This window comes from Chenopodium quinoa, unplaced genomic scaffold, assembly GCF_001683475.1.
Source record: "Chenopodium quinoa cultivar QQ74 unplaced genomic scaffold, ASM168347v1, whole genome shotgun sequence".
NCBI lineage: Eukaryota > Viridiplantae > Streptophyta > Magnoliopsida > Caryophyllales > Amaranthaceae > Chenopodium > Chenopodium quinoa.
This window is the reverse complement of record NW_018745413.1, coordinates 1,159,798-1,175,781: the sequence shown is the minus strand read 5'-3', so window position 1 is coordinate 1,175,781 and position 15,984 is coordinate 1,159,798. Positions and strand designations below refer to the sequence as shown.

The following is a 15,984-nucleotide window of genomic DNA, read 5'->3' as shown; positions in this document are numbered from 1 at the left end:
TTGCAGTGACACGGTGCTTTCCCATGTATTTTCCGTGTTTCTTTTGGAAAAATAGTACACTGCGTCACCGTATTCTTTGCCGTGTCACAACACACATGCCGTGACACGGGAATTTTCTGTGTTTTTTCTCCACGTACACAACTGCACGTGGTATATCATTTTTGAGCAAAATAGTGCACTGTGACACGACAATCTGTAACATGTCACATCAACCTCTGTCGTGTCACGGTGCCCTAAAACTCGAGTTTTATCTTTTTAGGGTTCACTGTACTTATTTTTCCTATAAATACCCCCCTCCTTTATACAATTCGGGGCACCAAAAGTCATTCTCTCTCTCTATACAAAATCATTATCTTCTCCCTCTTTAGCTTAAACACTAGCCTCCCTATTCTTCCTTCATTCCTTCCTTAAGCACTCCAAGGGGTCCATACAATACCCGAACTTCTGTACTTAAATGAAAGCGTGAAAGGTATAATTAACTGAAGGTTTGGACCGAATCAACTCTACATTTATTTAATTTAATTTCCACTTGATTTATATTTTTATTAAACTTACTAACAGTTTATTCATGATGTAGCAATTCAAGGAAATGCGGAAAGTGAGTAATAATCACTTAATTACTCTTATTTTTATTCTTGTTGCTAGTATCATGATTAGGTTTATTATTATTATTTGATTTGACTAACAAGTTATTGTTGAATTGCTTCCAATAATAATGTTGATTCTATTATTATTATTATTGTTGTTGATAAACATATTGCATGTTTAAAGGAAATATGTAATTGAAAATCACGACTAATAAGATGATTTGGACGATCGGTTTTGTTTCTTTTTTTATCTTGTTATTAAATCAAGTAATCAGAATATTTAAAAAGTATGTGTTGCATTAATACTCAACCAATTTAGCATAATAATAGTTTGTAGCAAATTGAATCTTTGTTTGTATGCCTTTGAAATCGCAAGAATCACTTTTCACTATAAGAATCGAGTAAATGCTAATACGGGCGAATGTAACTCCATGACTCACTTCGTACCATCATCCCAGATCCTCCTTTCATGGTTTCGAATCATATGGAGTTAGTAATCTCATAGATTATGAGTGGGGTGTAACCGTCACGGGTCAATCGTTGTTGTCTATCGTTGTCCCTTTATTCATGGTTGCCTATTACGATCCATAAACGATTTACATGTTCTTTAAAAACTTGTTGGCGACTCCCTACTTTCCTTGTCCCTAATCGTATTATGAGGAGGAAATAAGGAATCTCTGGCACGAGATCATTCCCGAAATCATACAAAAGACATATTCCTTATGTGTTGTAAGCCAAGTTTCAAGTAGAACTCCTTCAAAAAAAAAAAAAAAAAAAAAAAAAAAAAAAAAAAAGGGTTTCAAGTAGAAAACTAATTCATTTAAGGCACCGATCAGCAGCAAGAATTCTGACGAAAGATGGCGCTTGCCAAAGGAGTATGCCTTAACCACATAGCCAGAGAATCCGCTGATATCAAACGCCTTGCCACTTTCTACCAACAGGTTCTTTTCTCATTTCAACATTATACTACCTCGGTCCGGATTTAGTTGTGTATTTGTTCTAATTGTGCTTTTTCGAATTTGAGACTGAGGAAGTAGTATATTACGGAGTATGATTTATCGAATTAAATTATTTTGTGGCAGGTACTTGGATTTGAGCAGATAGATAGTCCTAAATACGGTGAATTTGAGGTTATATGGATGAAGCTACCCCCTTCTTTTTCTCTCCATCTCATTCAGAGGAATCCTTCTACGAAACTTCCAGAAGGTCCGTACAGTACCGATTCTTCTGTTAAGGATCCTAAGAACCTTCCTAGAGGTCATCATGTTTCCTTCGCTGTTTCCAATTTCGATGAATTTGTTCAATCTCTCAAGGTAATTAATCAATTTCAACTTTTGATTAATCTGGTATTTTATGACTATTTATTTTTGTTAACAGCTGAGGAATTGTTAATTTCAACTGCCTTTTCCCTAAATGGAGAATAATGCTTGGGTTACTTGATTTTTGTTATACACTCGAGTGTATATACACTATAAACCCGTAGATGAAATAGTCTTGGGTTTACTAAAATGTACTCCTTGTTAGTTATTATAGAACTCACCCTGTAGTAGTATTAGCTATTTAGATGGATGAATTGATGACAATGTAACAAAAATTTGTTAATTCCTGTGTTCAGAGAAAATTAAACCTGTAATTTAGGACACAGTTCAACTGTTGTTGACGTCGAATTAATGAGATTATAATGTTTTTGTTGATATACAGGAGAAGGGAATTGAGACTTTTGAAAAAACTCAACCTGATGGAAAGACAAAGCAAGTATTTTTCTTTGACCCAGATGGTAGGTTTTTGATTCTCTTGCCAAGGCTTATTATCTGAAGTTAGATTTTGTTACTACAGTAGTGGTTTATAACTTTGTTCTTGTGAATTGTCTCTTCAGGTAATGGCTTAGAAGTGGGGAACTTCGGAACTCCATCTCAGTAACTATCCTAAGATTCAGTTGTTGAATAAGATTAGTATCATGGTATTGACTAGAAGCAAACCTGTATAAGTCTTGAATTTCAACGTATCACAAGTTGTAATCTCAAAGTACAAGGGTAGGCAATCGTCTTAGATGAATTCGAACTTTTGTAATTAGGAATAATCACAAGTTTGGAGGTAATTTATTAACTTTGTTGTGTTTTTTTGGGTTTGTTGTTTACTTGTTTTTTTTTGGTTATTTGGGTTGTATATATTCAACAAATTACATATCATACTATTGGGAACCAATGATCTGAAAAATTCAGAAAATTGGTACATCATGTTACCGGTTAACTTCATCAATTGATGATAATTCATAATCAAATTTAACATTACGAATAACAGCAGCTACTGCTATCATGCGATGAACCGGCATAAATTACACATGATAATGAGTATATAATAAAGCCTGCCCTTGATCTATACGCCAATTTATACACATCAACACAACATTACATTGGGTTCACGGACAAAATTCAGTGCTGAAGCTCCATCTCCAAAATTTTGTAGCACTCATATAGACTAGCTATCTCACCTTTCAGGATCAACCTCTGATTAATTAAGGGCCAGAATACAGAACCCTCTATGTAGAAAAATCATAGCCACATTGAGTTGTTCAGCGGCACAGCCAAGTGGTTTAGAATATTGCAACCAAACCAAGTGGACTAACGAATTCATGACCAGTTGAAACATTCCAACCACGTTGAAAATGATGGAAAGTCATCAGATTCCAGAACTTTTACCAAACTTCCTCCACAGTTCACATGGAGCAAACTAAGCATCAACATGTGCCCAATCTACGGTATGTCAAGCTTACCTCAATGCTGTTCTAGCACAGGCGACTCCTGTCTCTACTGTTATCTGATGTCTAATTTACATTATACCTTGATCATGGAGCTCAGAGACACACAACAAGCCCGTAACTACAATGCTGCCATCATCTGAAACAAGAGGAGGATCCTCACTATTATTTGTGTTTGCATCAGCAGCATTGACAGAAACTTCACAAGAAAATCTACTCATTGGTTGGACATTAACAACTTCCACATGCTGCACCTCACCTTCTAAAGTTGGCTGCTCAGCAATCCCAGGCTTCTCTATTGGACTGGTACTGAGACCTGCATACCGTGGAGATTTGCATGCCCTGTCATCAACAGGCATTGCTTCTATGGTCTGACTACATTCCATAACATTTGTAGAAAAAAGGATCTTAGGCTCATGCACTGGATCATGATTGATATTGTCAGATACATTTAAGGATTGTGAACCAGAACAAACATCAATTTCAGCTGGGAGAGCATCATCCACTTCAACTTCTGGACGATGAGAAACATTATCGTCAGGAGGTTCTAACATAGGTTTTTCCATTACAACATCAAGATGAGATGCTTCTGATGAAGAGATATCTTTTCCATTATCAGCACAATTTCCAAAAACATGGATTTTTGGTTCATGAGCTGCATCTAAATCATTATTATTGGAAACATGCAAGGATTTTGAGTCAGGAAAACCATCAGCTTTAGCTGGGACTATATGAGCATCATTTGCTTGAAATTCTGGATGATGGAATATATTATCTTCAGCTATAGGCTCTATCATTGGTTTTTCCATTACAACATCAACATGAGATGCTTCTGAAAAAGAGTGAGCATTCTCATAAGCAGCTGTGTTACCAGAAACATTGATCTTGGGTTCATGAGCTGCATCTAGATCAGTATTGTCGGACACATGCAAGGACTGTGAACCAAAACAAACATCATTTTCCTCTGGGACTACATGAAAGTCATTTGTTTGAACATCTGGAGGATGATGAATAATATGTTCAGCTGTTGGTTCTATCATAGGTTTATCCATTAAAACATCAACATGAGGTTCTTCTGATAAAGAGTGATCTTTCCCATGAACAACAGATTCAGTTTCGGAAAATAAAACCTCATCCCTCTGGTATTCGTTATCACTCCTTTGAAACTCATTTAACAGATCTTTATCAGAAGTAACAGCTAATTTACCATTTGCAGTAGGTGACCCTGATTTGGCAACACCTAAGTTAGCTCCCTGTGTCAATTTACAGTCAGCAGATACCCCCACATAATGGCTTACAGATGAATCATCCAAAAAACTTTCCTCACTTGCATCTACAAAAATGTGATCTTTCACATCACCAGCAGACTCATAGAGTTTGTTAACCAACTGCTTTCCAGTGGCTGTAGACCCCAAAATTTCTTCATCTGAAACTAGTGGCTTAACTTCACTTGACACAGGCACAGCTGCAGAATCAATTTCTAGGTAAGGCTTACAGGAATCATGTGGGGCGGCAGTTGCTGCACTTGCATCTGCAGAAATCTGATCGTTCACATCACCAATGGACTCATTGAGCTTTGTGTCCAGCAGCTGTTCAGAGCATGTAGTTTCTAGGATTCCTTCATTTGAAACTAGTGGCTCAGCTTCATTGAAAACAGCTGCAGAAGCAGTATGCAATGAAGGCTTATTGTCATTGGAATCACATGGGGTAGCAGCCTCTACAGTTGCACCAGCAGAAATGTGATCCATCAAATCACCGGCAGACTCGTTGAGCTTGGTATCCAGCTGCAGTTCTGAGCTAGTAGTAACAGAAATTTCTTTTATCTCCTCATTTTCAGTAGGCAAAGGATTTACTTTGCCACAGCATTCTGCAAGAGCACTATGCATCGACTTATCATCTGTGCAAATGGCATCAAGATAACCAAAATCAGTAACAGGTATGTTTTTCATCTCTTCTTTCTCTGGTTCTGCAGCAGCCGTGCAAAGCTCGGGAGGGGAGTGAAGATCGGATTTCTTTCCTAAACCAGGCATGACTAAGGCATTCTGATCATTTTCAAATGAATGTGCTCCTGCCACTACAAAATAATGCATAATTTATTTAAACTCGATGAAGCAGGGTACAAGACTATTCAAATACTTTTTCAAACCATTGTTTACCTGCTAAGCCTCTATTACTGATGCCTTGATCCAATAGCTTCTTTTGGAGCATATCAGTTCCTGGAAACACCAACATGTTTCCGGTTTTCATGATTTGCTTATCTGATTCCTCAAGAGTACTGAAACCAAAAACAGTAGTCCAGGTATCCATCAACTTGGAGATAGCAGGAATTAGCAGTTTCTCAACTTTAAGTGAGCGGAGAGCCTGGGACATGGAAGAAAAAACCTCATCATTACAACTGTACATAGCATGTACTACATCAAAAATTTCAATTCATCTTGCAATCAGGATAGTCATATGGGAGTGTATCAACAAACAATAAAATCTCAGAAGCTGAAGTAACCAGGCATTTGCTCAAAGGTCAATTTGTAGAGATTCCAAGTTCAACAATAAGCGAGCACACCTCAGATATCAATTCCATTCATTGACAGTAACTAGATGATAAAGAATTATCATGGCTCTGCATTTTATAAATCCTTGCTCAAACTCAATAAGGTTACCTTGCTGCATGTACTAAGGCTGAAACTATATGGAATCACTCAGGTAAAAACTAAAATAAGTACAAATCTCACCGGCAAAGACGGAACTATTCCATGAACATTAATGTAATGCTTGCCGACCTTATTGTTCTATACCCTTTGGAAGGAAATTGCAGGATTTTCCACATAAAACATGAAATTTTAAGAATACCATAGAGCAGGAAAGTTGCAGCCATACCGACTCAATGGCTGAGAAAAGTCGACGGCACATCCCTTGACGCCTATAAATGTGACGAGTTCCAATGAATGGCATCTCAGCAAACTGTGTACTCCGTAACCTGAGAAAGAAAGCCCATAAATGTAATCTCAGGCAGAAATAAATATAAAATTTAGTATTGGAAGTAATCCAGATGAGAAAGCAGACAAAATTACGACATTAGCATACAGAAGCTAATCACAGTCAAACTCTGCATTGGCCTACACAACAGGCGGATAAGGCTTGATGATTAAATGGTAATAATGAGGTCTCTAAATATACGAGCATCAACGAGTCAGATTCTTGATAGTTGACGATTTTAACATTTTATAATTCGATCAAGTCGTGTTCTTGCAAACTTTACTTACTTTGCTAAAGTTCTCTCAAACCTTCATGTTTACTCACATGGTTCTCTTCTCATTCCCTTACCACACTTTAAAACTCTATCAAATTTTATTTGTATACTCTTTCTGGTTCTCACTTTACACACCTTTTTTTTCAAACTTTTATTCAATCGATATCTGTTATGTAATTGTTCCTTGTTTGGACGGTTCCTTGTGACAATTCATGTTAACAGACCCCAAATCGATTACCATCCAAGAATTTTCAAACTTAGCCAAAGTCAGGGAGCTCAGATTTTTATTTATACCATATTTAATTTGTCTCAATTTGCAAACTTGAAAGCTCTTACAAAGAGGAGATGTTACAAATTTATTATAATGAAGCGGAGCAATATGAAAGAATCCAAAGCATAAGAAAATAGAATGATCAAAGAAGCTCAGTCCTTTACCCATTTCAACTCACAAGTAGGGATAATATGAGAGGGTCAAGCTTGCAGAGCCTACAAACTACAAGGGCAGCTCAGCTAATAGCCTATGTAGGGCACTAGGGCTCAGCTAATAGACAGGTGACTGGTGATGAGAACACATGTAGAACTTGTAACTCAAATAAGCAATTCAGAAAACGGAAAACGGGGGTAAGAAAAAAAAAACAAAAAAAGGCAGAGTTATACCACGATGAGCATTATGGCTATTACATTAAATACAAGGATATTCACTTACCATCCAGAACCACTTATAGCAAACAATAAACAATTACCACCATGAAATTTTTTGCAGCACTATACCTGATAGAAGCTGCAGCTATAATCTCATCACCCTTCTCCAGAATAGCAGTGTAAAAGCCACTGTAATCAAGTCTAGTGATATTTGACCTGCAGTATGGAAAAAGCAGTTAGCCTCGGTACTCCGATTTTGACAACTTGCTAGTATATTACACGATTTCTGACAAATATAACTGAAGCTCAAATACAAAAATACACGCTATTGTAGATTGTACTCTGTAGTCTGTACCAATGTATCACAACAGATCCATCAAAGAAAGACGACAAATTTCCATGTTACTACACAGGCTTAGATCAGAAATTGATCCAAAAGTTTCACTGCCTCAGAAAGCCAGGTGCAAAGTGCAGACAGTAAACCTGAAAACAGATTGCAGAGTAGATGGGAGACAAGGATACATTTGCAATTCCACACACCATTGCTGTCACTTAATCAGTCGAGCTCCGACCCACCTCACTGGAAAAGGGGAATTAAATATCCTACACTTCTGTCAATTGGTTGGGTCTCTTCCTAATCTTAAAGACAATAGATGGTAAGAAAGCAATCTAGTGAGTTTAATGAAAATGTCACCATATATATTCATAGAACTGTCCATGATACAAAGCATGAACATATTACACAATGAAAGCCCTCAAAAGGCTCATTTTTCTATTATGTTTCTTTGACCAATGATCAATCAACAAATACACGTGCTCTTCCAGAAGCAAATCCAACAGAAAAATCCTAGCATGCACAATATTATGCAGAGAAGGGCAATACATGAACCCGGATTCTACAGAAGACATGGATCAACTTCGAACTTAATGTAAAACTATAATTTTCTCTGCCAACAAATACAAATCATGTTTGCTATGGTTGAAGTTAAAAAAACTTTGACCATATCTTTTCATCTCCTCTTGAACCCAAATCCCACACTAGGGGAAGAATAAGGGTGGGATTGCCTTATCATCCTCCCAACCTCAAGGTGTCTGGGTTGTGAGCACCAAACTATCTCTAGCATCTTGTAGATTAGGTTTGATGGTTTTCTTCAACAACAAATCCTTAGGCCCATAAACTAAATGAATCATCACAAGGAACCATCCGCGAAAAGTTAAACAAGAAAAGTAAAGAGATGCTAAAGAAACTAACCAAAGTATAAATCAATCAATTAATCAAAGCCTTAATCCCTTGATCCCATAGTTTTTTTACTTTTTTAATGCGACTCATTATCTTGACTCCTAATAGTTGGCACTTGTCACATATGCCACCTTCATTCATATACAAATGGATTAGGGTACGTTTCCACCACTCCAATGTCATCTTTTTATTTCCCAAAATCATTTTGAAGAATCTTGTCAACCATTTGATTCCTACATCTCCAAATGCCTTCTCAAGATGTCAAATATTATACTCCCTTTGTCCCAAAAATGGTTGCACACTTTCCAAAAAGAATTGTTCAATTATTTAATACAATTCATTTTAAAGAAAGAGACCAAATCTTTTTTTTTTTTTTTGTTCCTCTCAGATTAATTTACCTACTATGACCTATCACATATTATTATTTCTCACTTACTTTGGGACATCCTAAAGAAGTAATGATACAATTCTCAGTAACAATTTTTTTTTCCCAGTAACAATTTTATGTGTCAACAAGCTAACTTTAATGCCTAAAAGAGTTGCAACTAATTTGGGAAGGAGTAATAAGTAATGAAAGATATTGACTATCAGAATTGTGAGTAGGAGATCGCAAAATAAAATCAATCAGGGCTTTAATTTGAAGAAAGGATACACTTCTTTTAGCATACATCATTACAAGACAACTTAAGAGAGTAGACATGGAGATTAGCCTTGGGATCTTTATAGCAAAAAGGCATATGACTTAGAGGGAAATGCAAAAATGAAAATACAATGACTCTTTGTTCTTACCCACTGTTGTAGAGAACACTGTGAATCATATTAATCCCACTTCTCCTGTCAACTATTGGCAAAAAACATTCATCCATAACATTAAGAGCAACAGCCAACTTCGAATTCCATTCCACCCTCTGTGGATAGCCTCGAACAGAGGTGTCAGAATCTAGATCTGTCCGATGAATAAGAGACCAAAACAATCCAGCTTCCAATTCATGTTTGACCCCAAGAAGCTTTTGAAAGTGCTCAGAGAGCTGTCCAATTGACAAAGACCCAGAAATAAGTTAAAAACTTAACAACCAGTTACAATATCTGAAATGATGAAAACATAATGCTTTTGATAAAGCAAACCAAATATTAAATGTTTGGAACTTATGTACTCATAGGGAAGGAAAGCAAGACTAATTTCCTTAAGCCTTTATCTCAACAGGTCTGTAAGTAAGCAAAATATACCCCAAATATAAAAGACACATTGTGCATATTCTCAAACAGTATTCTTAATTCTGCAGCAAATGTATATAGTTTCTCACACACTATTAAGAAAATAGGATGCTATCCTCATTTAGACCACATGTTATCAAGGAATACATGACATCAAATCGTGAATAGAGCAGGCTCAAAATAAATAAGCTCCAAAATCTCAATCTTTAAAATTCTCATAGAAAAATTTCTCCGTTACTTATACTTGCAAGACTGAATATTTTAAATATGTTGGGTACACAGAGGGGGACAAGTGACGATGTAGTGAGCTTGGACGGAAAGGACTTGACCATGACTGAATGTTTTAAATATATTGGGTCAACCATCTACAAAAATGGTGACAATAATCAAGACGTAGCTCACTGGATTAAGTCGGGGTAGCTTAAATGGAGAGCGGACACGAAAGTATTATGTGACCGAAGCAATCCTTTACAGTTAAAGGGGAAATTCTATAAGGACCGATGTTCTATGGTATAGAATGTTGGACTTCTAGGGAGCACATTAAAAAGATGAATGTTACGGAAACACATGTTAAGATGGATGTGTGGGAACACTATGATAGAATCGGAAATGAGGTTAAACACAAGAAAGTGAGTGTGGCAGACATTGCAGACAAACTAAGGGAAAATCGCCTATGTTGGTTTGGGCATGTAAGACAAAGACCCGAGGGTATACCGATACGAAGAGTGGAAGAGTGGGACCATGGAGGGGTTAAACGAAGGAGAGGAAGACCGAAAATGACTTTGTTGGAAGGAGTTAGGAAGGATATAGAGTACATTGATTTGCATGAGAACGAGGCATTTAATTTTAAAGGATGGAGGAAAAAAAAATGTGGATGACTATATAGAATAATCACTTTTGGTTCATGTAGCTAACCCTATTTATGAGATCAAGGCTTTGATTGATTGATTAACCGACTTATTACTTATATTTGCAATAGTTTGACTTTTACACTATTCATTTGCTTCAGTTTGTAGGATCTTGTTAGATTTGTCTTTATTAGTATTATTTTAATATATAATGTGTATAACTTTTGCATATTGATAATTAAAGACATTAATTATTGAAGTTACACATCAGCAAGGGTGAAAGAGAAGCGTTGCAAGTATTAAAAAAACATAGGAAGTAATGAATATGTAAATAATTATGATTTTAAATAAAGGGAAAATTGTTTGTTCATGATGCAAAATCATGATAAGAGAAGAAGGCACAAAATAAATATCATCCGTCAACAAACCAAAATAAGGCACCTCTTTCTAACTTCAAGTCAACACATCTTAAAATTCTCTTGGATATAAATAAATGAATCTATACTTAGTATTTAAAAACATAAACCAAATCATTCATATGCCACATGTCATCATAAGTCACTCATATGCCACATGTCATCACAAGTCACTCACATGCCACATGTCACCTCCCTTAATCTTTCCTTTTTTTTATATTCCCTTTTTAATATAAAAATAAAATTATTATATAATGTTAAAGTCCTAATGTAAATTGCAAATTTAAATAAGAAAATGAAGCATTTTATTTCTACATAATAAAATAAAGATGAATTAATTGACATACATTACATAAGCATATAAAGTATAATAAAAAATAGTTTTTTCATCTCATAAACTTAAAATATAACTTAAAGTATGTCATTTCATATCCCACATATTCAAGCATATATACCTAACTAAATTCCTTCGTCTTCTTCCACAGTTTCACTGTTATCCTTTTAAGTTTCACCTCAATGGTTATGAAACATTTACTTTGTATTTTATATCAATAGTTCCAACTATTGAAAAACATACCTATACATAAAACTAACCTAAGTAATAACACATAGATCAGACGGGCCAAAAGGCTAGTCAATTTGTTAAGAAAGAGAAAATTGTGTGAAAAGACATACATGGCACAAAAAGACGGCATTAAATAAATTTTAAAAATAGAAAACGGATACCTCTTGACATGTCTTCCCACAGAAAGGAGGGCGGTTCAAGTAATTAGAAGTATCATCGAAGTCCTCCGCACAAGAGCAATGATCTAGAGAATATAAATAGTTATATTAAAAAGGCATAAACAAAATATGAACAGCTGGTCAGGAACCAGAATCTCATAGGACGAATACTTGATATCACTAATAGGGAAACATGAGAAAAGGAAACTTACATTTCCCCTCACATAAACTGCAAGTGAGCACTGCATCCTGTCTGTTGTCATTTTCTTTACTGAAACTCATGTCTGCAAGGCCACAGAATTTGCAGGAACAATGTGGGCAGTGCCAATCACCAGGGGGAAGCTTCTACAAGAAAGTGCATTCTCATAAGAGATGAGCTGCTTATGTGATCTACCCACCATTGTCTAGAAATATAAATTAATAAATAAAATTTAACAATGCAACTAAGCAGTGTTTGAAAAAGCGCACCTAGGTGCAAGGCATTAGAGGTCATGCGCTTTTTATGGTCTAGGCGAGGTGACTTCGATGAGGTACAGCTAAGGCGCGCCTAGGCGCACCCCTGAGGCGCACAAAGAGTTTTTTTTCAGAATTTTTTTATTGCTTACTATATGCACCTCACTTAGGCACAAGGTACTCCGAAACGCCTTAGTGCCTTGAGCCTTTTTATACATAGCAACTAAGTAACCATATGCTTAGATAAGAAAGAAATGCATATGGCTCAGGAAGCAAAGGAAGTCCTTAATTAAACAGAATTTATCAATCCATGAAGATCTAATAAAGCTCCAACAGTCCAACCCCTCAAAATTAACCCGCCCTCACCCTTTCTCTCCCAGAAAATAATAATATTTAAATAAATTACTGTAATTAATTAACAAAAATTATCCAATATAAATGAAGGGTGCAAAGTGACCAAGTTTCAAACCCCTGCCGCCACCTCAATTCCTGATTTGTTTTCTTCATCTCATCATAGCCTCTGAACAATTAGTTGTAAAACTTGGTCTACAGAAGCCATTAGAGCACAAAGTAATGTTGGGCACAAGATATATTTTAAAAAATCACCTTCAAATTTAACTGTCTTAAATTCTTTTCACTTAAGCATAGCTTATCATGCAGTTTTAACACCAGTTTGGAGAGGTAACACAATAGATATTACATAGAAGCCTAATGACAATGCTTCAATAAGTTAAAATCTTATCCTGAATAAATTTAAACATTAAGCAATGCAGTAGCTCACCTCGATGCCTAAGCAATTCTGATGAAATGTTGATGGACAGCTGTCACAACAAATCAAATTCCCACCATCACAACAAATGGCACAGGTGTCATCATTAGGGTCATCCCCATTAACATCAATCTTATTATAGCCATTACGTAGAGACTCCTCCTGTCTGTTCCATGCGTCAACCTGGCACTGCATCAGTGAAGCCCCAGTGCTTAAATATATGTTTTGGTATGGCTGGCGAAGCTTGCTTGCTGCATGAATCTCAAACTTAGAAACAGTAAGAATTTTACTACAACAGCCACAATGAATTCCTTCTCTTGTGATCCAACCCTCAAGCATGACACGTGTGCATCTACGGTTCATGTAATGCACCTTCTCACTCAGATTCACAGTTCCCGAATCAATCAACCAGGACAACAAATTACGTTTTCCAGTGTATGGAATGAAGCCATCACTGACAGAATTCACCCCCTTCCCAGAATTACGAACTAGCAACGTACACCTGCCAATCTTTTTACTTTTCCTTGCATGAATGAATTTTTCACCCCTGTCATGCATCTTACTATTTGAATTGCTTTTACCCCTATAGGATTCCTTCGATGCACCTTTCAAGGATTTGCCACTGCGTTTCATAAATGAACTCAACTTGTCGTCTCGTCTGCCACTGCCTCCACTGTCAGTATCTGACTCATCTTCATCGAAGCTACCACTGGTGAATTCTTTCTTAACTTTACTCCCTGCTTCCTCTCTTTTCTTCCTTTTCAACTCCTTCTCAATCTTCTTTCGGGTTTGCCTCGTCAGTTTACTCAATACATTCTCCGATATTGGAGCAAACGAAGAGCAGTCATCACTAGCTTTCATGCTGCTCCCTTCTTCCTCGAGTTGCTTTTGTAGTGCGTCATAAGCTTTTATGATTGACCAGTACGCTGTACCAGTAGGGTTAACATAAACCGCATCAAAGTAGTCTCTTCCCCGCCTAGGTCTATAATCTATTGTCCAGCCTGCAGTGAGAAGCATGTTCCGTATTTTCTCACGTAACAACTGCTTCTCTGTGCCACTGCCACGCTTGACTTTCCCTTCCTTCAGCTTGATTGGCTGAGCACTTTGAGGTGACTGCATACTTCCTCCACTCCTCCCTCTTTTCATGGACTGCTTAACTTGCATACTTTCAGTTTGCAGCTTCGGAGAAGAGTCACTATCCTTGGCTTCTTCATCACTCTCCTCACTGCTCTCGGCTGGTTTCCGCTTTCTCTGTTGATTTTTGTCCAGCATATTTGCTGTAATTGACTTTTTAGACAGATTTTTTTCTAAATATGGTGAAGCACGGATGGCAATGTTCTTTGCAGCTAGTTCTTGAGACCTAAGAGCTACATTATTTCCTTTGACATGTGTATACTTTTGTGAAAATTGTTCACTAATCTCCTCCTTATGCTTGACCCTCACTTTAAGCACGCCGTTCTTGCCCTGTAGTCTAATAGCTTCATCAGACCCACCAAGTTTCTCTTTCCCCAATGAAACAGGAAGCTCATTTCTCATTTCAAACCCTCTCTTACCAGAATATACATCACCCACACTAATCTTATCACTACTAGAACCCCCATGGAATGAATTCCTTCTTTTATAAATAATATCACCCTTACTCGACCCACTATCAAAATCCAACCCACTACTATTATTCATCCCTGGCATCGCGCCCATAAACCTTCTCTCCTCACCCCCAATTCCTCGGTCATAATAATGCCTCATCCTCATCATTTCAACATCACTCAAATCATCATACTCATCAAAGTCATAAACATCAAGTTTACTTCGTTTCGGCCCTACCCCCCTCATCAACCCATTACTTCCAAAACCCGTCTCCTCATCGAAATCGTTATCATCATACATAAGTGAACCACCACCACTAACTTGATTCACCCCACTCACCCCTCGCCTCGTATAGAATTCCGAAAACTCTTCATCACTCGACTCTGGCTCACTAACATTCAACCTAGGTCTCTTCTTCTCTTTCTTTGATTCATGGAGCTTTCGGCTTTTCGAAGATCCCACCCCACTAACCCCATCAGTCTTTTTCTTAATAATCAAACAACCTGAGGAGCTCCTATTCTTCACCACACCACCCGAATGACGCCCACTACGATTTCTTCCCTCCATCTCAATTACAAATCATCACCATCACCTGAACCCCCAAAAATCCCCAATTTTTCACATGGAAATTCCAATCATATTCACCAAAAATACACAATCAAACGAGCCAAAGTTGGAGCCTTAGCAATTAATTCTACAAACAAAATTCCTCAGATCTAAACTGAATTGAATGACAAAACCCTAAAATTTTGGCGAAATGAAGAAATTGCAATAAACTCGTACCTTATCAAAAATTGAGAGGGGAATTGAAGTGGCAAAGTAACAATTGATTAATCGACGAAGGGATCCAACCAGGAAATGAGGAGAGGAAGAGAGAGAAGCACGAACAAAGCTTCTTGGTGCGTTAAAAGAGAGACTACTTTTTTTGCAGGTTTTTTTTAAAGATAATAGAAATTGTGTTAATTACTGTACGTATTTTTTTCATGTCATAAACAAAAACAAGGTTTAAAAAAAAAATAAACAAAAACAAGAGTTATTTAAAAAATAAATAAATAAAATAAAATAAAATAAGAGCGCTTTAGATTCTAAGGGGCCGTTTGGTTCGTCCGAGGAAATCGAAATGGAATGAAGAAAGGTAATCAAAGAGAATGGAATGAAACCCATTCTTTTTAACATGTTTGTTTAAAAAAAAAACACCCAAGAATCACACCACCACAGCACAACCGCAACACCTCCAATTTCAACAGTTATAGCTATTGTAGGGAATATTTCAAGCGTTAACCCCCTAGCTTGAACCCCACTGTGATCATACACTAAAGTACGGTGGCGTCTAAAGGGAAAGAAGATAGAGCAAAAGAGTCGCCAACAAGTTTTTTTAGGAACTTGTAAACCGTCCACGAGGTGAAGGTTACACCCCTTAACGATCCAAGAGATCGTCAACTCCATAAGGTCTTGAACCAAATAGGGGTTCGGGGATGAAGGTACAAATCCAACCTAAA

At 36.9% G+C, this 15,984-nt stretch overlaps 2 protein-coding genes across 3 annotated transcripts; one reads left to right on the top strand and one right to left on the bottom strand.

Annotated features, from left to right (window-relative positions):
• The first annotated feature begins 1,334 nt into the window (after positions 1–1,334).
• On the top strand, positions 1,335–2,715 carry LOC110713466 (uncharacterized protein YwkD-like). Its single transcript, XM_021891909.1, has 4 exons — positions 1,335–1,528; positions 1,670–1,900; positions 2,289–2,364; positions 2,464–2,715. Exons 1-4 carry the CDS (start codon positions 1,445–1,447, stop codon positions 2,505–2,507), a joined length of 435 nt encoding a protein of 144 aa, XP_021747601.1. The 5' UTR covers positions 1,335–1,444; the 3' UTR covers positions 2,508–2,715.
• Positions 2,716–2,826: 111 nt separating this feature from the next.
• LOC110713465 lies at positions 2,827–15,473 on the bottom strand. Of its 2 annotated transcripts, none has more exons than XM_021891908.1 (8): positions 12,911–15,473; positions 11,889–12,018; positions 11,680–11,762; positions 9,264–9,502; positions 7,364–7,450; positions 6,220–6,319; positions 5,502–5,706; positions 2,827–5,419 (listed from the first exon to the last, which is right to left on the bottom strand). In XM_021891908.1, the coding sequence occupies exons 1-8, from the start codon at positions 15,050–15,052 to the stop codon at positions 3,417–3,419; spliced, it is 4,989 nt and encodes a 1,662-aa protein (XP_021747600.1). In that variant the 5' UTR covers positions 15,053–15,473; the 3' UTR covers positions 2,827–3,416. The 2 variants fall into 2 exon arrangements, with proteins under 2 accessions (XP_021747600.1, XP_021747599.1); XM_021891907.1 differs by having other exon boundaries at positions 11,889–12,021; positions 12,911–15,472.
• Between the last annotated feature and the right edge of the window lie 511 nt (positions 15,474–15,984).